The sequence below is a fragment of the Peromyscus maniculatus genome, chromosome 1 (genome assembly GCF_049852395.1).
Source record: "Peromyscus maniculatus bairdii isolate BWxNUB_F1_BW_parent chromosome 1, HU_Pman_BW_mat_3.1, whole genome shotgun sequence".
Classification (NCBI taxonomy): domain Eukaryota; kingdom Metazoa; phylum Chordata; class Mammalia; order Rodentia; family Cricetidae; genus Peromyscus; species Peromyscus maniculatus.
This window is the reverse complement of record NC_134852.1, coordinates 193,880,222-193,902,972: the sequence shown is the minus strand read 5'-3', so window position 1 is coordinate 193,902,972 and position 22,751 is coordinate 193,880,222. Positions and strand designations below refer to the sequence as shown.

Genomic DNA, 22,751 nt, shown 5'->3' with positions numbered 1-22,751 from the left:
TGGGGACTCTGCGCGGCAGTTGATGTCAGCTACAAGGACAAACTCATACATACACCTGCAGCCTGGCTCCTGCTAATTAATTTACTTCCAGGCAGTGAGAGGAATAAGCCATCCATGGGGGACCTCCCCAAGCATGTGGAATTAGAGGTTACGGGAAGAGATGGATAAGATGGTTGTTTTCGGTAGCTGGCAGAGTCTCTGGCAGAAGCAGGCTAAGGGGATTCAATGACTTAGATGGGTGCACAGGAAGCCTTGGGGTGGGGGATGGGATGGAGGGACTCAGGTTCTTTGTATGCATTATCTTGCTCAATAACAGTGACCCCGTGGAAGCAGGGCCTGTCAGCTGTATTTTTATTCATAAGGGCATTGAGATGGAGGAAGTTCTGAGACCCCCACAAGGTTGAACAATAGCAGGTCCCATCATTTAAAAATAGCTATTTCCTCAATTGTATTTCTGTAGAACAGACTCGGTAAGGCTGTGAAGCAAAGCCAGACCTGCCACAAACACCTGCTCATATTAACACAGAATTATGATTTGGAGCAAGAGCAAAAGACGAGAAAACCCGAGCTACAGTCCATTTCCTCTGCCTACAGCTGTGGACCAGTCCAACACCTTGGCTGAGTGTGGGCGGAAATTCACCACCCTGTGGTTGCTGGATCCACTCACAGCACCAAGGTCCATGAGCTGCGGAGCTATGGTACTGTTTTTGCTGCAGTCTTGCTCCCCGCCCATATGACATCAAACAAAACACTGCATGCCTATTGCCCCTGCTGTTCATGAGGTTGAACTGGAGACCAAGAGTTCAAAGTCAGCTTGAGCGACAAATAGAGACGTTGACTCAAAATTCAGACTAACAACCCCACATTGAAGTGTAACTTGCATGCATGGAGTGTCTAAGTGAGCACCTCAGTAGCTCAGTAAACCCACAAAGCTGTTCACAGTCCAGTGTTGGAAGGTTCCACCTGGCTCCTGATCCCTTGTACCCATCCAGCCCAGCCCCAGGCAGCGACGAGGCTGTGCTCTGATCTGGAGACTGCCTTTTCTGGTCATTTCATACAGGAGGCCACTTTTCATAACTGACTTTTTTCACATAGCATAATGTTTTGGGGGTTTTACATCTTGTGTATTTCATCCTTGATTTGACTCGCAAGAAAGTAGACAGAGGAGTGTCTTTTATCATCGACGAATACTGTTCCAGGGTATCCAAGTAGTCATGCCATGTTCACCTCACCCGATTGAAAGACATTTGGGTTCTTTCCCAGCAGCACTTTCCAGAAGTTGAAGCCGCAGTGAACAATGCTGCTGCCCATGCTGGCTTACAGCTCCCCATACATCAGTGTTCTCATTTCTCTCAGTCACCGGGTCACAGAGTGGGTTTACTGTTGGTCAAGAAGCTGAGCTGCCAGGGCGCCTCACAGCGGCTGTAGCCCGGCACACCCCCTCTTCCACAGTGTCACGTGCTCTCCGGAGTCCTTACACCCTCCCTGGCATCTGTATTGTCTGTCCTTTGACATTGTCTGATTGTAACCATGCTGTGGGTATGAACTGGTGTTTGGTTGTGGCTTTAAAACCCAAATTTCCTTAGTGGTAAATGTTGTAGATGAGAGCCTCCGTCCCCAGAGACGTCCCCCTGCATTCTTTACACATGAAGAAACTCAGAGCTGTCTGTCTTTCCACTGTCAGAGTGTCTGCTGCAGTCAGTGTATAGCCAGAGCGGCCCATGTGCCCACGTATGCCTTTAATACTGGAGAATGTCCTGTTCTTTCCAGCTGCCTGCCCCTAGAAATTGTTAAGGACATCCGTTTGAGGCTGGGATGTCGCTCAGTGGTAGAGTACTTACCTAGCTTTGCATGAAGCCCCAGACTCACTCTCCAGCACAGCACACACCCATACACACAAATCTATGTCAAAACTTAGGTTTGTAGCGAAACCACTTGTCCCCGTGGGCAGTTCAAGTTTTCTAGGTTGTTTTACACTCAAAAACCTCTCACTCTGCTGTACCACCTGACCTGGCACATTGACTGGAAAGGAGTGTCTTCCTAGGTCGTGAACAGGGACATCAGTCCAGCAGAGGCATGGCACTAGAGTGCAATGGGGATGAAGGGAAGCTGGGAGGCCCCGTAGCAGACCCCAAATCCTGCCATGTTTCAAGTGATCCAGTCTGCCTGGCAGGTCAATATCACATTGTCTACTGAGTGGGATGCAGAGGCAGGGGGAGGGACCCGGAGATGAGAAGATCCAGGACTAAAAAAGGCAAGAGAGAAAAAGCTGGGCCAATGTAGACCTCGGTCAGTATCTCAAGCCAGGGCCAAAAGACTGGACATGGGAGGGGATGGGTGGGAGAAAGGACATCCAAAGTGTAGACTGAGCCGGGCACAGACCCTGGGCCAGGGTCACACTTAGGTTTTGAGAGGGCTGGGCTAGTAAGCAATATAGCTTGGATGATGATGCTCAGGTGGAGACGTGGTCCTGGCCTGACCCCATGGCCCTCCACCCCTAGTTCCATACTGTGTATACAAGTTCCGGCTCAAGGGTGGCAGCTGGGACAGGGGCAGGGGATGCTCTTCCCTGGCTTTTTTCATTCTGACGGGCCTCTGCAGACATGCCCAGTGGATGGTGCCCAGACATAGGTCTGAAGGCCTGGTGATGGTGTGGTTCACGAGTGGTGGGTCTGGGCTGAAGCGGCGACTCTGTGGTTAAAAGTGCTGCTGTTCTCACAGAGGACTGGAGTTCAGTCTCCATCACCCCACACCAGGCAACTCACCACCATCTCTGACCTCCTCAGGCACCTGCACTCATGTGCCCATACCCACAGACATACACATATGTATACTTAAACACAAATCTTTAGAAAAGGGACTGGCGGCTGGCTTGCTGGGGTGGTATGAATGGTAGCAACCACCTCTGTTAGCTGCTCCCCACACCTTTATGTCCTCACCTGCTGGTGACACAGGCAGGCGGCCGGGAACGGAATGAGTCTCTACAGTAGCTACCTGGCTGTTCGCTGATCGTTCCTGGGGTGAGAAACTGCTAGAAACCTGTCAAAGAAAGGCACTACTGTTGCTTGGGCTGGAAATAGTGGTTCCAGGTGCAGCTGCCATGCAGACAGACCCGGCCTCCCCACCCCGGCCCCACTGCTCTGCAGGATGGCGGCTGTAGGCATTGGGCTGCCCGAGGCTGCAGGAGAGAAAGAAACCCAGACCGTGGCTGTGGGGAGGCCCAGAGGCCATGTCTGGCTTGGCATTTTGTCACCTCAGCTTCCTCATCTGGAAGGAGCCGGTTGGTCGGTCAGTCTCTCCATCCTGTCTCTCCTCACTCATGCTCTGAGATATCCAAGTCAGAGGAGGGAAGAGAGGCTTGAAAGAGGGCACAGAGAGGCGTGGAAGGGAGCGAGGCAGGTCCTGCAGGAGGCTGCAGTTCTCTGCTAACGCGCCTTCCTCTGCGATGGGCTGCCAGAGGGATGCACACTGATAATTCCCTGCGCCACATTTCTCCCATGGCTAGCTCTGGCCTGCTGGAGGCCACAAGCACTGGTTCAGCCCCACATGGTTACAAAGCCTTCTCTGCACATAGGTCAGCAGCCCTGGTCTCTGATAACCCATTTGTCCCTTTGGACAGGCATCTGGCCCAGAACCCTTTTATCTGTGACTGTAACCTCAAGTGGCTGGCAGACTTCTTACGTACCAACCCCATTGAGACAAGCGGGGCCCGCTGTGCCAGCCCCCGGCGCCTCGCCAACAAGCGCATTGGGCAGATCAAAAGCAAGAAGTTCCGATGCTCAGGTAAGGGCCACCTGTGTATCTCCAGTGGGCTCGGGGACCAGGAATGTGTCCTGATGGCCTTAACAAAGATGTCCTCAGGCACTTTTGAGCCTGCTGGTTGGGGGGGGGCTGCATTCAACTCGGGTGGGATGGTTCCTCCGCTTTGCCCCTCACTTTACTGCAGCCTGGGGGAGGCAGGCTTGCTGAAGCCATGGAGGGAGACCTACCCAACCCTCTGCTCCCAGGCCAGCTCTTCTGTATGTCACTGTGTTCAAGGCCCAGGGAGCATCTCAGTGAGGTAGGAGACTCCTCCAGGACTAAGATGGAGACGTGGCCTCAGCAGATGCGGCCCACTTGGCATCTGGCTGTGGGCAGTGTGGGTCAGCTTCTGAGTCTAGTGACACCCCTGCCTCAACCCTATCCGTAAGGTCAGCACAGTGCCTGCCTGAGCAAGTGAGAGGTTTAGCTGGCTGTGGCGCTGCTCAGCGCTGGCCTGGGGACATGAGTCTCTGGAGTAAGGCCTTCCACACTTGAAGATGGGCTGGGGAAAGGCAGTTCCACGCCGGGTCCCAGCTGCATTCCTGGGGTGCCTCCCAAGGGGCGTGGGGCTGACCTGGCTGCTTCTATATCCTGGTGCATTTTCTTCTTTCCTCAGCCAAAGAGCAGTACTTCATCCCAGGTAGGAGAATGGGGGGCCCGGACCGGGTAGGGTAGGGATGGGCATGGTAGCAGTAGAGGGAAGGCTGTGGAGGTGGGGGGCTTTGTGGGCCCTGGGATGCTTGGAACCTACTCAGGCCCTCGGTCCTGCCACCCTCTCACTCTAGGGACGGAGGATTACCACCTGAACAGCGAGTGCACCAGCGATGTGGCCTGTCCCCACAAGTGCCGTTGTGAGGCCAGTGTGGTGGAATGCTCCAGCCTGAAGCTCTCCAAGATCCCTGAGCGCATCCCCCAGTCCACGGCTGAGCTGTGAGCTCCTGAGCTGCCCACCCTCTTCCCCCCCCAGCCCCCACTAACCCACCTGGGTCTGCTTAGGGCTCTTCTCCAAACCAGCTCTGGGAGTGGGGGGGGGGTAATCATGGGAGACACTGGCTGGAGCATGCCAGCTGACAGTTTTGGCAAGATACAACCCTCATCCATGACCCCTGCTCCTGCCTCCCTGCCTCCTCGACGAGTCCGTGACATCCAGGACTGGTCACCAGCCTGAGCCATGCGTGGCTTTCCTTAGGGATGCTTCTTTTTTTTTTTTTGGTTTTTCGAGACAGGGTTTCTCCGTGTAGCTTTGCGCCTTTCCTGGAGCTCACTTGGTAGCCCAGGCTGGCCTCGAACTCACAGAGATCCGCCTGGCTCTGCCTCCCGAGTGCTGGGATTAAAGGCGTGCGCCACCAACGCCCGGCCGGGATGCTTCTTTACGGAGACAGGAATCCATTATCTCAAGCTGAGGCTTAAGTCATTCCCTAACTACTGTTTTCCGCTTTCTAAAAGTATGAATTTATGTGCCTGTGTCTGCATATGCAGACATATTTCTGTGTCACACATTTGTCTTTTATGTATGCAAATTTTCATTATTATTATTTTTTTTACATTTGTTCATTATTGCGTATATGTGTGTTCATGCCATAGTGCATGCGTGAGCAGAAACCAGCTTTTGGGAGACAATTCTCTCCTATCATGTAGAAGAGGATAGAACTCAAGGGGTCTGAGTTGGCGGCAGACATCTTTACCTACTAAAATATCTTGCTGTCCATTCATTACATTTTTTTGTTTTGGTTTTTTGTTTTGGTTTCTTGAGACAGGGTTTCTCTGTATAACAGCTCTGGCTGGCCTGGAACTCGTTCTATAGACCAGGCTAGCCTCAAACTCACAGATCCACCTGCCTCTGCCCACCCCTACCCCGCCTCCCCTCCTCCCCCAGTGCTGGGATTTAAGGTGCGCTCCACCATGGCCCGGCTCCTTCATTACATTAAAAAAAATACCTTATTGCCCATCACCCCTTTTTGCCCAGTGCCAGGCCCAGCTTTCCTTTGAAATGGGCTCAGCTGGCCTTTTCTGCACCCCATAATCTCAACGTGAAAAGCATGTTTAGGTCGACCCTATATGTGTGTGTTCGCTCCATTCCTTGCCTTTTACAGACGACTGAACAACAATGAGATTTCTATCCTAGAGGCCACTGGGCTGTTTAAGAAACTCTCGCATCTGAAGAAAATGTGAGTTTCCCATTGGTGGGAAGGTGCCCATCAAGATGCTGGCACAGGGTAGAAAGGAAAAGCCTAGGGTGCAGAGCACCCCCTGGGAGCAGGGGGGGGGTTCCTATGTATGGAGGTGATGGGGACGGTAAGGGAGGGAGGGACTCCTGGGTGCAGGGGATTCACGGTCCCCCCTGCTTCCTCTCCCAGTAACCTGAGCAACAACAAGGTGTCAGAAATCGAAGACGGGACGTTCGAGGGTGCGTCCTCCGTCAGCGAGCTGCACTTGACTGCCAACCAGCTGGAGTCCATCAGGAGCGGCATGTTCCGTGGTCTAGATGGCTTGCGGACCCTGTGAGTGGGTGGGACTAGGGGCACAAAGACAAGCCACAGCATGGGCCTATGCACTAAAGAGAAATGGCCTCCTCCTGGTCTCACTGGCAGGAGAGGAGGACCCCTGACGAACCTGTCTGGTAGGACAGATGATCTCATGTTGGTAACTGTCCTGAGGCCCATCCTCTTGTTCTTGGGATGGGGGCTGGCCCCTGGTGAGGAGGGGAAGGGATTGGACCCCCTATCAGTGCCCTGTGATCAAGGCTGCTGGGATACAGATGACACATGCTTAGGAGTGACCAGAACAGTCACTAGAGAGGTGGCTGGCTGTGAGAGGACCCTGCCAAGGGGACTCGGTATGTGTAGATGTCAGAGCAGAGATGTCCACCATCCCTAGAAATTCTGGACTCTGTGACTTGGAGCCAGTCAGAGCAGTCCAGGCCTCAGGAACTCACCAGGATCTTATCACTCCTCCATGACCACTGCAGGAAGCTCCCTCTGGGCAGCGCTGGCTCTTCAGTGTCCAATAGAGAGGGCTACATTCCTGTTGGTCTCCACAGATGTTCCCTGTGGATGCTGTTCAGCTCAGAGCCACCTGTGGCTGTGACACACTTCATTTCAGCTCATCTTAGTGTAAACAGCTGCAGATGGGCAGCGGCTGCCATTCTGGAAATGCAGCCCTCGGACCCCCTGCCTGGGTTTAAGTCCCAGACAGGCAGTGTAGTTAGCTATGTCTTCTGGTGGTGTAACCTGTAAGTCATGTGGGATGCCTGTGAGTTTTGTGAAAGGGGGTCCAATTGAGCGCTTTTCCTCAGCTCGGTCTTTTTTTCCGTGAGCAGAGCGTGGCCACATTTCCAGTCTGCCCCTGTTTAACTAGTTCCCTCCCTCTTACATCTGCCCAGTTCCTCTCTGGTCCTGGGGGAGACCGAGCCAGTCACTTGTGTTCTTTCTGAGGAAGGCTCAGAGAGAAGAGGGACCCAGGAAGGGTCATTGTGGGGACAGGGGCAGCCAAAACCCAGGAGGGACTGTGAAGCGTCTAGAACCTCAGTGCCACCCACAAGTGACCAGTGTCATTGCTGGTGTGTAGCTGCCCTTCTCATGCTTTATCTACATGTACCCTTATGCTTATAAACATACAATACACACATGCACATGTATGTGCATTACACACAGGTCACTACAGATAGACCTGTAAAACCATCACCACCACGGTCTATGCCATACACATATCCAGTTTCTCCAAAAATTATTACTGTCCTCTCCAGTACTATTATTATTAGCATAATAAGAACATCGAATCTGTGGTGGTGCACACTTTTAATCCCAGCACTCTGGAGGCAGAGGCAGGTGGATCTCTGTGAGTTTGAGATCAGCCTGATCAACAGAATGAGTTCCAGGACAGCCAGAGCTAAGCAGAAAAACCCTGTCTCAAAAACAAAACAAGCCGGGCGGTGGTGGCACACGCCTTTAATCCCAGCACTCGGGAGGCAGAGGCAGGCGGATCTCCGTGAGTTCGAGGCCAGCCTGGGCTACCAAGTGAGTTCCAGGAAAAGGCGCAAAGCTACACAGAGAAACCCTGTCTCGAAAAACCAAAAAAAAAAAAAAAAAAAAACCAAAACAAAACAAAACAAAAACATCTGATCATGGGACAACAGAGATAGCTCAGTGGTTAAAAGCACTTATTGCTCTTGCAGAGGACCAGGGTTCAGTCCCAGCATCCATATGATAGCTCACAACCTCCTATAACTCCAGTTCTGGGAGATCCAGTGCCCTCTTCTGGCCTCCGTGAGCAGTTACACACACATGGTACAAACAAATTCACGTAGGCAAACACACATACACATATTTCTTAAAAAAGATTATTTACCATTAGATACAACTCCTTAGCAAAATTTTAAGTACATCTATGATATTGCTTGCTAATGGCACTATATTGCACTGGAATTTTTAGGCACTATTTATTCTGTATAACTGAAATTATATATGACTATATATATATATATCTCACAATGTATAATATATACAAATTATATATCACAATGTATAATATATAAACACATATGTATGTTTACATATAAATTATATATATGTGTATATATATATATATATATATATAATTTCCTTCTCCTCTTCCTCTTCTTCCTCAGTAGGATCTCCCCATATAACACAGGGGATTTGTGGTCCTCTTGCCTCAGTCTCCCAAGTTCTGTGATTATAGGCTTATGCCATCATACCCAGCTCTCAGATATATTTTAATAGAACTTTGTAATAAATTTTGTTTAGTAACCTGCTTTTCCCTTCATATATCATAGAATTTCTTTAAGACATAATTATCTGTAATTGCCAGAGACTCAGGCTCTTTCACATTCTGTATTTTGAGAAATGCTGTGCCTATCACCTTTATCCCAAATTCTGTGCACATCCCTGAGTATTCATGTGATGAAGTCCTGAAAGTGGACCAGCCAATGGCGGCAGAAAGCACCTTTGTAGACTGTCTGGGGCAATTCAACAAACACTTCCAGAGAGGCCTCCCCTGTCTTGCCAACCATGTGCGGAAGTGCCCATCATCCGGCTCTGGCCTAAGCTGGCATTGTGACAATTAATTATATTTTGTTTTTTTTCTCCAATTGGACGGGCAGAAACTTGGTGTTATTAGGTGTCCTTGATTACCGACTAACCATGACATGCTTCGCAGGTGTTCACAGTCCCTTTAAACGTCTCTTGGAATCACCTGTCTGTCCTGTGTTGGCTTGGTTTCCGCTCTCATTTTTGGTTGGGGGTGGGAATTAAAGGGGTCTTGGGGGGTGAGTGATGGGGGCAGGGCATCTCCAGATAGCAGTGAGGAAGACAGGTGCTCTAGAATGGCATCCTAGCAGGGCCAGGGGTGGCCTTCCATCGGCTACCGGGGTCCTAGCGGGTGTCAGTCTGAGGACATGGCCTGGGGCTAGGGGACACCCTCTCAGCAGTTTGAAGGCCACTAATGGTTTTTAGGCTGGACGGCGGCTTCCAAACTGCTGAGGTGGACTGTGGTGGGTCATTGAGGGGCTCCCCCTCCTCTCTCATCACCGCCCCCCTCCCCCAGGATGCTGAGGAACAACCACATCAGCTGCATCCACAACGACAGCTTCACGGGGCTGCGCAATGTGCGGCTGCTGTCCCTTTACGACAACCACATCACCACCATCTCCCCCGGCGCCTTCGACACCCTTCAGGCTCTGTCCACACTGTAAGTGTCAGCCTCGGAGGACAGGCAGGTTGGTGACTCAGGCCGGGGGAGCCTGCCTACCATCCCAGCTGGGGGGGTCTTCTGGGGAGGCATGGGTCCTTCTTGTTCCCTCGGCTGCTATTTCTGTCTCTGGTCCTAGAAGCTGGTCACCTAGGAGATTCTTAGCCGTCTGGGCCGGAGCATCAGACGGCTGTGTGGCCGGGAGAGAACGCCGCCAGGTTCACTGAGACTGGCAAAGTGCCTTCATGACCACATTCCCTGCCTCTTCCAGAAACCTCCTGGCCAACCCCTTCAATTGCAACTGCCAGCTAGCCTGGCTGGGTGACTGGCTCCGGAAGAGGAAGATCGTGACAGGGAACCCGCGCTGCCAGAACCCCGACTTCCTGCGGCAGATTCCCCTGCAGGATGTGGCCTTCCCCGACTTCAGGTGTGAGGAAGGTAACTTGTGGGCCATGCAGCAGGGAGAGGATGGGGCTGGCCGGAGGGGCTGGGCAGGTAGCGCCCTACTGGCCCCTGCGGAGGGAACAGGGGGCACTTTTGCGTGGAGCTACCTCCGTGTAGTCCGATAAAACAGAGGTAATAGGGGACACTTTTGCGTGGAGCTGCCTCCATGTAGTCCTATAAAACAGAGGTGGGCGGGGAGGGATGCATGGAGAGAAGAAGGAAATAAACATGACTTCTTATCCCGTCACACAAAGAGAAGTAGAGTAACTCCTCAATATTTTTGTCCATATGGAAATGCATCTCACCCAGAGACTAGCTCCAGGGTCCTGGGGCCACCATGCCCTTCACCCCTGAATCCCCACTTGCCGGAGGTTTGGTCACCGTGTGCTCTACTGTCCTGTTCCTCCGAGCTCCTCGTCTCTCGCACCCGCAACCACCTTGTCCTTCCAGCAGGATGTAGCTTTTCCTTCAGTCCTTTCCAAGCATCACACACCGAGGTACCTGTTGGAAGCAGACTTTTCCTGAGATAACCAGCAAATATGCACCTCCATTGTCCCTGTTAAGTGTCTCAGGATGTCCCTCCCTCCACGGGAGCTTCTCTCAGGCTGTTATCGGCTCTCAAACCCCTCTCTCTGCTGCTCGACGCTGGATACATGTCCCTGGTCTTCATGTTCTTGCCCCCTCTTGGCATTCAGAGTGGACCTCTGCTCTGGAGTCACCCCAGCCAGGCCACGTGGAGATGAGGGAAAGACAAGGGAACGGCCAACCTTCACAGCAAGAAAGACTAAGGTGTTTTTCTAAAGAAAATCAGCAGATTTTTCTAAGACTAATTTTGTTTCCTACTTTTAAAATTAAAAAAAAAATCTCAAGCCAGGTATGGAACCATGTAGGCTGAGATAGGAGAACAAAGAGCTCAAAGCATGCTCGCTAGTCTGTTTTTCTTATATAGATAATACACTATTATTCCTTAAAAACAAGAAAGAACAATCTGGAGATAGAAAAATCACCCCTGTACCTCTTCCCCATCCCAGATCCCCACCACGGGGCAGCCTCTGTAGACATTCTGCACTACAGTTTTCCAGATCCCTACTGTGTGCCTGTTTGCATGCGAGGACACACTCAGGATTTTTCAGGTCCCCTGCAAAACCCTTTCGCCACACACCATCCTGCTCTAGAGGGCACCACCAAGCCAGCCCCTGAGACTTGTCATTTAGCAAACTTCCCCAGTGACAATTTTGCATTATGCTGCCAGGAACACCCACATAGATAACTCCTTCCGTATAAATGGGATGTTCCCTTTAGGGCAACTTCCTAGGAGGGAAAAAGGTGTGAGCATCTCTGTGAGCATTTGCTGCTATGAGACAGTGAGGCCCAGTGGCCAGAACAGCTTCCAGAGGCTGTCTGCCTAGAGCCCTGTCCCAGTACTGCCTTCAAGGCTAGGGGACTTTGCACAGTTACTTAACTACCCTGGATTTAGTTCCATCGTGTCTAAAATGGTCCACTGTAGCACATCTCCTTGAGGGCGTTTTGAGGATTCAGCGAGTTCATCTTTACTTACAATGCAGTGTCCGAACCCAGTCAGCTCCTATAACTGAGTCACCGTTGGCAGAGGGTCCCTGCTTTCACCCCACCATCTCAACAACTCTGACCATGACCATTGATGCTGCTGCACCCCGTCATAAGAAAGGGGGACACACAGAGGGCTCTTTCCTGGAGAAACGGATGACGAATGAAGGGCTCATTGGTCTGCATCAGCCAGGCCTGGGCCCCAGCCCTAAGATGCCTCATCAGCTGGAGGACAAGTCATTCACCCCGCCCAGATCTCAGTGACATAGAAAACTATTTGCCCTCTTCATCCTTGGGATGCCGGAGATGGACCAGCTGCTGCACTGAGTGCTGGCCCTTCCCAGTGCATCCCAGTGGGTGACAGCAGCACCCTTTGCTGTGTCGCCAAGGGGGGCATGCTGGACACAGTGCCAGGGAGTATCAGGCGCTCAGAAAGTGGTAGCTGTGTCCGCCTCCTCTGTCTGGGACCACGTTGGGTCTGAGGCAGGAGGTTACCCCAGATCTGTTTTCATCTGGGAACTTTCCCAGAACCCTTTCTTCTTGTTGGTATTGTCCAATAGCACACAGTAAAGAGGGAGGTCTAGCTGGTGGCCAAGGCAGTGTCAGAGAAGAAGAGCTGCTGCTCTGAGGGGGTGGGGCAGTCCCAGAGACCTCCCCAATGTGAAAGCAGGCCCCTGGCTGACCAGGATGTCACACCTTCGTCCCCAGGCCAGGAGGAGGTGGGATGCCTGCCCCGCCCACAGTGCCCCCAGGAGTGCGCCTGCCTGGACACCGTGGTCCGGTGCAGCAACAAGCATCTCCAGGCTCTGCCCAAGGGCATCCCCAAGAACGTCACAGAACTGTGAGTAGCCCAGGCTTGCAGTCTGTTGGCCTGTAAGACAGGACCAGTGGGATCCGGCAGTGGGAGGAGATGCCGCGGAGCGGGTATTGGCTGGCGGGAAGGAGGGCGAGCCCAGAAGAGCTCCAGCATGGCTTCAGCCTTTCTCTAGTCCCGTCTCTACAGTTACCTTATGACAAATTCGTGGCAAGGGCGTTGCTTTTAAGAAATAACATTGCTTTCCCTGCTTCACAACGTTTGTTGGGAAGACGTTAATGTCTACAGAGACAATGTTTTTTACTTGAGTCAACTCTGGTCTCCCCAACAAATCCCTTTCTTGGTTGGAGATGTTTCCTCTTTTTTCCATCACAAATGGCACCTAAGTGTACATCCCTTTGTGACGCTTTTACTCCAGAGCACTGGGTACACAGAACTCCTGCTGCCCTTCCCCAGTGGCCTCTCAAGAAAAGCTGTGTCCGCCTCACTCTCTCCCCAGCTGTGTGCGAAGGTGGCGGGCCCTCACCTCCCCTGCACCGGCATTCAGCCATGTGCTGCCCAGTCTCACAGCTCATGGTGTCTCAGCTCCTAGGTGTACGTACATGCATACGACGTGTGCTCACGCTGTGGTGTTCTCTCCTCAGCTATTTGGATGGGAACCAGTTCACATTGGTTCCGGGACAGCTGTCTACCTTCAAGTATCTGCAGCTTGTGTGAGTATCCAGGTGCCTTGAGGACCTCAGGCCCGCCTCAGTGGTCAAGAGGACCATTGGCATCTAACCACCATAGTTCCACCTTTCCAGGACTCTCCCGTTTGTGGACAGATGCCTTTAATGAACCCTGCCTGCTCCCTCATTCATTCTTCTGGGACCACCTATGCCCGGGAGCTGTTTTGCCATCTGGTGGCCAAATCTAGGAATTGCATCCTTACTGGCCCACATGGGCTGGGCCCACTGCTCTGTCCACACCATCCCTCCAGATCTCCCTGTAGGATGGTAATTATTATTGCTCAGGGTGGTCTGTGCAGGGAGCCAGGAATGAATAGAGGATGATGTGGAGTCTTTCAGTTCAATCGCTGTCCTCAAACCAAATATGAAACCAGGCAGCTACGAGTCCACACACTATTTTTTCTTAACCTGCTTTGTTATCACTGTCTTCTACTCCGATGCCCCATGGGAGTACTCAGAATAAACCCCTGGGTGATAAGGTCAGCTCCTCTTAGCTTTCCAGCACCTCGCCTCAATTGTTTTTGTCTGTGTATTAGCCAGAGCTATAAAAAAAAAAAGTCCAGAGACCATTCCTCAGTGCTCTGTACGAGCGCGGCCAGGGGGTCAATGTCAGTCTGAGAGATGCTTTTGATGAATCTGCTGACGACTGTTGTTAGTGGGTTTGTTCTTCGACAAGAAGCGAGAGTGGAAGTCAACACACTGCTCCCTTCACCGAGAAAGCTTGGCTGTGGGAACAGCGCAGCCGTGGGCTGGTGACGTTCAGACCAAGGCCTGGCCACGGGGAACAGCACTGGCTCACAGCACTGTGAGGCTCCAGTCAGTATGTCTTTGCTTAATGACCAGTGTGGTTTGAACATTTCAGCGGAGTGTGTGGGGGGTGGGGGTGGGGGGGTGATAGAGTGACTGGGGTCACAGAAAGGGACTCCATTCCACCAGCTCCCAGGCTTTCTGTGGCCTGACCTTCGCCAGTGGCCCAGATGTTCATGAAGAAGGAAGGGCAGACAGAGCAGGGATGTCAAGCGAGCTCTTCCTGCTAGGTTGCCTCTCCTGCACTGGAAAGCTCCACTCCCTCCCACAAGGAAGGAAGGAAGCGGGCCTGTAGCAACAGGGAGGAGAGTTGGGACTTCAGTAGAGGAAGGTCACTGGATGCTGAAGGAAGGGCACACCGCCAATGGTTTTCAGAGCCAAGAGCTGCATACAGTAGGTGGAGCAGGCAGACCAGGAGGCCCCAAGGCCATGGATCTCTCTTAGACGGTCTAGGGAGGATGTAGGAAGAGGTTAAGGGCTCCCTAAGTTTCAGGGAGCGGAAGGGTCCAACACGGGCAGCTGCCCATGAGGGCCTGGTTGGAAGGAGGATTTGATGACCCCGGAGCAGAAGCTGGTGAGAGGGGGGTCTCAGGAAACCACTGGTGGACGCTGGCTTCACACAGGCAGGAACTTAGGAAGGGGAATAGATGTGGACAGTGATCGGAGGCCAGGCCACGATACCAAGGGTGGAAGGCAGAAGCAATCGCAGTCCCAGGCTGCAGGGCTGAGGAAGCACCAGGCCGAGCCCCACTGAGGGTGTGTCGGGCACCAGGTGGAACAGTGCTCCCCAGGGGACAGGGAAAGAACAGGCTGTGGCTGTAGGGATGGTACCATCAGCTCTGGCTAGTGTCACCAGGGGAGCCAGAGACAACACGGACGGCATCTAGAGCAGTAGACTGAAAGAGTGGGACCTTCCCATCCTGAGGCCGGTATCTACCAGGGATTAGAAGATGGGGCCACAGACACAGTCAGGGTAGGGGTAGGGGTGTGTAAGGATGTTCTGCACCTAACATGGCTAGGGACTGGAGGAGAAATTGCAGTGATGGGTTGGGCCTGGCCCTCCTCTGGCCATCTGGGTGGCCCCGTGTGAGTTAATTACGGAGAGACTGAAGACTCCAGCTCTTCGTGTGTAAAATGGGGTTTTACTCTACCTCACAGGTTGGAGGCCTGGTGTTCCAGCTTATGCTTCCCAGAGAAGGGGCCGCTGGGCTGCAGGCAGAAGTTGGTCAATGCCAGCTGCACCTGCAGGGGACAGGCAGATAAGGGACAGAGGGAGCTCATAGTCAATGGCAAATCCGTTGTGCCCCCACATCCTCACCAGATAGGGATCCTTGCCCTCCCTGCTGCCGAAGGGCCAAGGGTGGATGGGGGGGGGGGAGAGGCTCTGAAAGTCATCCAGGGGCAAAGGCCTTCTTTCCTTCCAAACGCTGATGCTCTTGTCTTTTCCAGGGACCTGAGCAACAACAAGATCAGCTCCTTAAGCAATTCATCCTTCACCAACATGAGCCAGCTGACCACTCTGTGAGTGCCAGCGGGGCCGGGTGGGCACACGGGGTATGCCGTCATCAGACTACGCTGGTATTGCTCTTGTCATTCACTGGGATCCCATGCAGACAGCCTTGTCCACCACAGAGGGGCCTGAGAGTCTACAGACTAAATAATACCCCATCCATTGCTTCTCGGCTTTTTTGGCCGTGATCAAAGGAAAGAACAAAACAGCTTTTACTGTGAAATACGACACACATATGGGAAAGCACAAAAAAAAAAAATTAAATGTCTTATTTACCACATTATCCATAAAGCTCCTGGGGCTTTTGGCAATGGCTGAGGATGTGTAGTTGTGACACCTTGGAGGAAGAATTCTGCTAGCATGGCGTGGCAGAGGCCAGGGAGGCCACAACCTTCCCTCAGCACCTAGAACAGCCCCCCAGCCTGGGACTGCCAGCAGTGCTGAGGTTGACAAACTCCAGGCTATGCGATCTCAGCAGCCAAGAGGAATTTGGTGTTCTTTCCTTTGCTGTGGGCGGTTCATTTCACTTGGATTTTTTAAAAATAATTCTACTTATGTATAATTAATATTCCGCAATATCCCATATTAAAGGCAGCACACATAGACACCTAAGCAAAAAGAAAACAATGTTAGCAGCCCAAGGCCCCTAGTCCCTTCCTGGTCCTTTTCTTCCATCCCAAAGTAGCTCTTGTTCTCACGGATAGTGGTTGATTCTTTGCTTTTTCTCTGTAGCATTTTCATCTGCACATGGATTTCTACAGAACATTCTTTAATTTTTCTCAGTTTAAACCCCACACGGATTGAATCATTTTTTACCCACATGGGCTGAATCAGACTTTTGTGCTTAGCATTACTATGCCCCTGTGACCAGGTCCTGTGTGGGGGTCTAGCCATGTTCATAGCTATGTCTTGTTCCCTATAAGCCTATACTGCACTCTCCTTAGCCACGCTCCTCTTGGTGGATCTGAGGGTTGGGTTCAGCTTGGACTGCTGTGAGAACGGACCCTCTGAAATGTTGTGCCTGTGTCCTAAGACACCCCATGCTGGCTATTATAATATTGCAAGCCGCTGGTCACAGGCATTAACCAGCATCCTAAGTTGCTAAGAGAGGCTAAGAGTACATCTCATTCTTTTCCATTCCCCTGAGTTATACATGAAATGCTAGGAACTGAGGCCTTCCCCACGTGTGACCTAGATTAAACCTGAGGACCAGTACCCAGGAAAGGGCTTGACTTAGCCAGCCTTTAAGAGCAGAGAATGAGCAAAGGCCAGCAAGGACCTGTCCGGGTTCCCACTAGTGTCTATGGATCTGCTCATCCCCATTTCCCATCTTCATGACAATCTCTGACTGGGCTAATGTGAGCCTGGCTGTGAAGGTCACCTCCACCTAGAGTGGTATTTCGAGCCTTAGACCCTGAGCTCCAGGGGCTTTTGGCAATGGCTGAGGATGTGTAGTTGTGACACCTTGGAGGAAGAATTCTGCTAGCATGGCGTGGCAGAGGCCAGGGAGGCCACAACCTTCCCTCAGCACCTAGAACAGCCCCCCAGCCTGGGACTGCCAGCAGTGCTGAGGTTGACAAACTCCAGGCTATGCGATCTCAGCAGTCAAGAGGAATTTGGTGTTCTTTCCTTTGCTGTGGGTGGTTCATTTCACTTGGATTTTTTTTTAATAATTCTACTTATGTATAATTAATATTCTGCAATATCCCATATTAAAGTATAGAACTTGATAGCCAGGAGTGATGATGTGCTTCCGCACTGAGCAGGAAGTTTACCACAAGCTCGAGGCTGGCCAGAACGAGGCCCCAGGTTAGGCTGTATGTTCAGAGTTTTATTGAAATAGATTCGTGGTCCAGTTTTGTTTGGTTTCTACCTCTCAGCACAATTACTCTGACATTCTTCCACATGTTGGTGTTCCTTCCCTGGCACTACCAATGGCACCCTGTCCAGTACACATGTCTACCCCAGAACCAGTTCCCTTGCCAATCTGCCTGTCTACTCTCGTGGGTTCATTTATTTGGAATCTTTTGAGTTAGTGGGTTAGCTGTGGGCGATAAAAACACAATCCGAACACAAATACTGTTAACTAACTTAATGACATGACCCTGGGGTGGGGATGGTCCTTCATCTCTGTCATAGCTTCCTCCTTCTTTCCTGCAGGATCCTCAGCTACAATGCCCTTCAGTGCATCCCTCCTCTAGCCTTCCAGGGGCTCCGCTCCCTGCGCCTGCTGTAAGTCTCTCCCAACTTGTTCTAGGAAATCTACCCTGTGACCTGAGGCCAACCCCCTACCCGTGGTGAGCAGGAATATTCCCAGGTCTGGTGCCCGGGAGCCCAGACAACTCTCATTCATACCCTCTATAGAGGCCACACTATAAGTGGGAAATGATCCAAGAGAAGAGGTGATCATCATCCCAAGTTGAGTCTGTGTATACATGTATGATGGGGAAGGGGTGCCTAAGATAGAGGAGTCCTTTGCACAAGAGACTTCTGTTCAGATTGAAAGCGTTTGTTTCCAGAGATCAGAAAACTTTTTCTACAAGTTCTCAAAGTGATTTTGATCAAAACATTCTGTTGTGTCTGTTATGGTGGCTCCTGACCCCATCAGAACCAAGGTGACATTCCTCCAGTCCTAAGTTATGGCTGGCAATGTTGGTCTCTTTACAAATTGCCTACTCTGCCTCCATCTCTTGGCTAAGAGGGAGGCCTGTGTGTCTACATGTCTTATTTATGATATAAACTCGAGTTATTTAGATGGCAAAATCAGAGTCTTCCCACAGTATGGGGGAGCAGTGTGGCCTACCTGGACTCTAAAGGCTCCCCTTTTCCTTCCTGGGGCTAACAGATCAGGGTGGCTGGGCTGGGGACTGTCTCCCCACCAGCAGACACCCATGGTGTGGCCATTCAGCAAAGGCTAGGAAGCCCCTTCATTAGGCATCCCACCCTGTCCCTGGACGAGGCTCCAGTAACCTCTTCTTTCCTCAGGTCTTTGCATGGCAATGATGTCTCCACCCTCCAAGAGGGCATCTTTGCCGACGTGACGTCTCTGTCTCACTTGTAAGTAATGCCAGCCCGATTCTCCGGGCCTCTTTGAATTTAAGCTGAACTTGGAGTCTGAGGGAGATCCAGCCCCTCAGACCATCAGAGCATGCTGCCTTTATCCTGATACTGACTTTGTGAACTTGCCCCAGTCACCTTTTTGACCTCTTATACACTCAGTGGCCCACAAGGACGGTGAGGGAGAATAGGCCATTAGCAGGTGGTAGCAAACATTTGTTGATTGCTGGACCTGTCACCTGCCAGTGTGACCCCCTCATAATGATTCCACAACGTGTGTAGTATTTCCTCATTTTATACAAAAGGAAGATGCTTGCCCAAAGCCACAGCTGGTGAGGTGGTGGCTCCCGCCCCAGTGCCCGCCCATGCTCTCAGACTATCCCCATAATACATTCCTTGCTTCACACCACGGGAATGAGACCCTGGAATCTATTTCCCAAAGGGATAGAGTGGCATAGAATCGCTTCCCAGGCTCTGCAGCGGGCAGTGCCTTGATGATTCTTGAAAAGCAGTGGGCTAGAGCTGGGGAAGACAACTTGGTCAGTAGTGCTTGCCATGCACACACAAGGACCTCAGTTTGACCCCCAGGACCCACATAAAAAGCCGGGCATGGTAGCACGTACCAATCTTAGAGCTGGGACGCAAAGCCAGGCAGATCCCTGGGGCTCACTGGCCAGCTGGCCAGCCTTGCCTATTCAGTGAGAGACCCTGCCTCCAAGAAAAAGTGTGTGGTACTTGAGAAACAACACTCAAGGGTGTCCTCTGGCCTCCATACGCACACACATGCACGCACACACAAATAATAGACAGACAGACAGACAGATAGACAAACAAATGGGGATTAATATCTCAGAGTACAGAGTTTCTGTTTGGGGTGATGCAAATGCTTTGGAAGTGGGTAGTGGAGAGAGTTGCCCAGGGCTGGGAATGCAGTCAGCGTTGCTGATTTGTGCACTGTATGGTACTAATGACCACGTGTTTGTTTTATGTATTGTTTATAAGGCAATGAAGAGATAGGGTAAGCCCAGGGCTGAGACAGGGTTGTCCTCACCTGGGGGTTGGGACAGTGCAGAAAAGACACCTTCCTGGCATTTCTCGGTACCCTTGGCTATGGCATGCATGTAGACTGTGGCCATGTGGACTGTAGCTGGAATGCTTTGGCTCCTTTTCTCCGCCGAATCCCCTCCACACCCAGGGCCTTCGGGGGCAAGGAATACTTAGATCAGAGAGCCTTGGTTATTGGCAATGTTTCTCTTGAAGTTAAGTCAGCCATCTTAGATGCCCCTGGTTCTGAGAATTATCTTTCCCATATTTTAATCTGCAAAGTCAGAATGATCTTAAAATAGGCAACACATTCACATATGGATATATTTTAGGAAGCTTCTACTATATTAGGTTTCCTTATGAGCCCTCAAACAGCCCTTAATTTTAGCTGTCTCTCCCCATATTCCCTCCAGTGTCCCCTTCTTTCTTCCTCACCACAACTTGAATTCCCATTCCAGTCCACCTCCCCCATCCATAACTATCTATTCTATTTCTGTTTCCTAGGGAGAGCTATCTGTGCCCACCCCAGTCCCTTACTCTATACCTAAACTCTGTGTGGGGGTCTGTGGATCATAGCTTGGTTATCATTGACTTAACAGCTAATATCCCCTTATAAGAGAATACATACCATGTTTGTCTTTCTGGGTCTGGTTTACCTCACTCGGGATGATTTTTATAGTTCCATCCATTTACCTACGAATTTCATGATTTCATGCTTTCAAACGGCTGAGTAGAATGTCATTGTGTGAATGTACCATGTTTTCTTTATCCATTAATCCATTGAGGGACATCTAGGTTTTTTCCAGTTTCTGGTTATTACGAGTAGAGCAGCAGTGAACATGGTTGAGCAAGTGACCCTGTGACTGGATGAAGCAACTGTTTGGTGTATGCCCAAGAGTGGTATAGCTGGATCTTGAGGTAGACTGATTCCCATCTTCTTGAGGAACTGCCATATTGATTTCCATAATAGCTGTACAAATTTGCATTCCCACCACCAATGGAGTAGTGTTTCCCTTACTCCACATCATTGCCAGCATGAGCTGTCACTTGTGTTACTGATCTTAGCCATTCTGACAGGTGTAAGATGAAATCTCAAAGTAGTTTTGATTTGCATTTACCTGATGACTAAGGATATTTAGCATTTCTCTAAGTGTTTCTCAGCCATTTGAGTTTCCTTTACTGTTTATACTTTTTGGATATTAGCCTTCTATTGCATGTGTAGTTGGTAAAAATCTTTTCCCATTCTGTAGGCTGCTGCTTTATCTGAATGACAGTGACTTTTGCCTTATAGAAGCTTTTCACTTTCATTAGGTCTCATTTATTAATTGTTGGTCTTAGTGTCTGTGCTAACGGTATTCTGTTCTGAAAGTCTTTTCCTGTGCCAATGAGTTCAAGGCTACTTCCCACTTTCTCTTCTAGGTTCAGACAGCACATGTTCTAAATAAACAAACCCAAAGCTGTAAAAACCAAGTTTGATCCTACAGCTGTCTTCAGGAAAACATGGTATCAAACCTGAGGCCAGATGTATTACATAAGAAATCAATCAGTTAAGATCATCCACTAGCCACTCATTTGCTAATGTTAGTCAATTTTTTGCTATCATAGCAAAATACCACAGATGTAATTGGAATTTTCTTTGGGCCACCAACCAGCTCCCAAATAAAGACATGAAGACTTATTAATTATGAATGCTTGACCTTAGCTTAGGCTTGTCCCACTGGCTCTTTTAACTTAATCTAACCTGTTTCTATTCATCTACATTTTGCCTCAGGGCTTTTTACCTTCTTTCATTCTGTATGTCCTACTTTCCGGCTTCCTCCATGTGTGGCTGGCTAGCCCCTGGCATCTCTTTTTCTTTCTCCCCCACCCTAGCCTAAATTCCTCCTCCTACTTATTCTCCCTGCCTAGAAGTCCCGTCCCATCTATACCTTCTCCCTCACTATTGGCTGTTCAGCTTTTTCTTTTTTTAGCTGAGAGGACCAAATCCAGGGCCTTGTGCTTGCTAGGCAAGTGCTCTACCACTGAGCTAAATCCCCAACCCCTCGTTCAGCTTTTTATTAAACCAATTAGGTGCCTTAGGCAGGCAAGGTAAAACATATCTTTACATAATTAAACAAATTCAACACATCTTTTTTTTGTTTTTTATTTTACAGTACCATTCAGTTCTACATATCAGCCATGGGTTCCCCTATTCTCCCCCCTCCCACCCCCTCCCCTTAACCCCAGCCCACCCTCCATTCCCACCTCCTCCAGGGCAAATCCTCCCCCGAGGACTGTGATCAACCTGGTACACTCAGTCCAGGCGGGTCTAGTCCCCTCCTCCCAGACTGAGCCAAGCTCATAAGCTCCAGCTTTGGGTTTGTTTATTTAGAACATGTGCTGTCTGAACCTAGAAGAGAAAGTGGGAAATAGCCTTGAACTCATTGGCACAGGAAAAGACTTTCAGAACAGAATACCGTTAGCACAGACACTAAGACCAACAATTAAACCTGCATAAGCTCCAGGTTTCAAACAGCCAACTCACGCAATGAGCACAGGACTTGGTCCCACTGCCTAGTTGCCTCCCAAACTGATCCAGCCAATCAACTGTCTCACCTATTCAGAGGGCCTGATCCAGCTGGGGGCCCCTCAGCCTTTGGTTCATAGTTCATGTGTTTCCATTCATTTGGCTATTTTTTTTCAATAATTGAGTAAAACCAAAATATATTATAAGCCACAGTCGTCCTAGGGACCTCCATTCTATATATATAGACTCCATGGTTTATGGGTAATGCAACACATCTTTACATAGTTAAACAAATATCCAAAACATAAACAAATGCAGCACATCTTTGCATAGTTAAACAAATTTTCCGAAACACTCAGATGATCAACTTCAAAAGAAGAAACGTTTGTTTTACCTCGAGAGTTTGGAGGCTTTGGTCCATAGCTGGTGAACTATATTGCTTTTGGGCCTGTGGTAAGGTTGCACATCATGATGGGAATGTGTGGCTGAGCAAATTGTCAACCTCACAACAGTTGAGAAGGAAGAGGAGAGGCTGGGCTCCTGATAGTCCCTTGCAAGGCACATCCTCAATGTTCCAATGCCTTCCATCAGATCCCACTGCCCAAAGGTCCTACTACCCGTCAGCAATGCCAAAGGCTGGAAGTCTAAGAGTTTTAACACGTGAGTTTTAAGAGGATGTTTAAAACCCAGACTATAACATCTCTTTATCCATCAGTGGATACACACCAGCTCAGGTGTCTAACCTGCAGCCCAGTACCAAACGGTGGC

At 50.4% G+C, this 22,751-nt stretch overlaps 1 protein-coding gene across 1 annotated transcript in view; it reads left to right on the top strand.

Annotated features, from left to right (window-relative positions):
- Window positions 1–22,751, top strand: part of Slit1 (slit guidance ligand 1) — a 158,502-nt gene that overhangs the window by 111,437 nt on the left and 24,314 nt on the right. Inside the window, exons 14-25 of the mRNA XM_042263590.2 lie at window positions 3,620–3,783; window positions 4,418–4,441; window positions 4,587–4,731; window positions 5,895–5,969; window positions 6,159–6,302; window positions 9,364–9,507; window positions 9,779–9,945; window positions 12,226–12,358; window positions 12,976–13,044; window positions 15,316–15,387; window positions 17,537–17,608; window positions 18,362–18,433. Of these exons, the coding sequence (XP_042119524.2) occupies window positions 3,620–3,783; window positions 4,418–4,441; window positions 4,587–4,731; window positions 5,895–5,969; window positions 6,159–6,302; window positions 9,364–9,507; window positions 9,779–9,945; window positions 12,226–12,358; window positions 12,976–13,044; window positions 15,316–15,387; window positions 17,537–17,608; window positions 18,362–18,433 (1,281 nt within the window). The remainder of the gene's footprint in view (window positions 1–3,619; window positions 3,784–4,417; window positions 4,442–4,586; window positions 4,732–5,894; window positions 5,970–6,158; window positions 6,303–9,363; window positions 9,508–9,778; window positions 9,946–12,225; window positions 12,359–12,975; window positions 13,045–15,315; window positions 15,388–17,536; window positions 17,609–18,361; window positions 18,434–22,751) is intronic.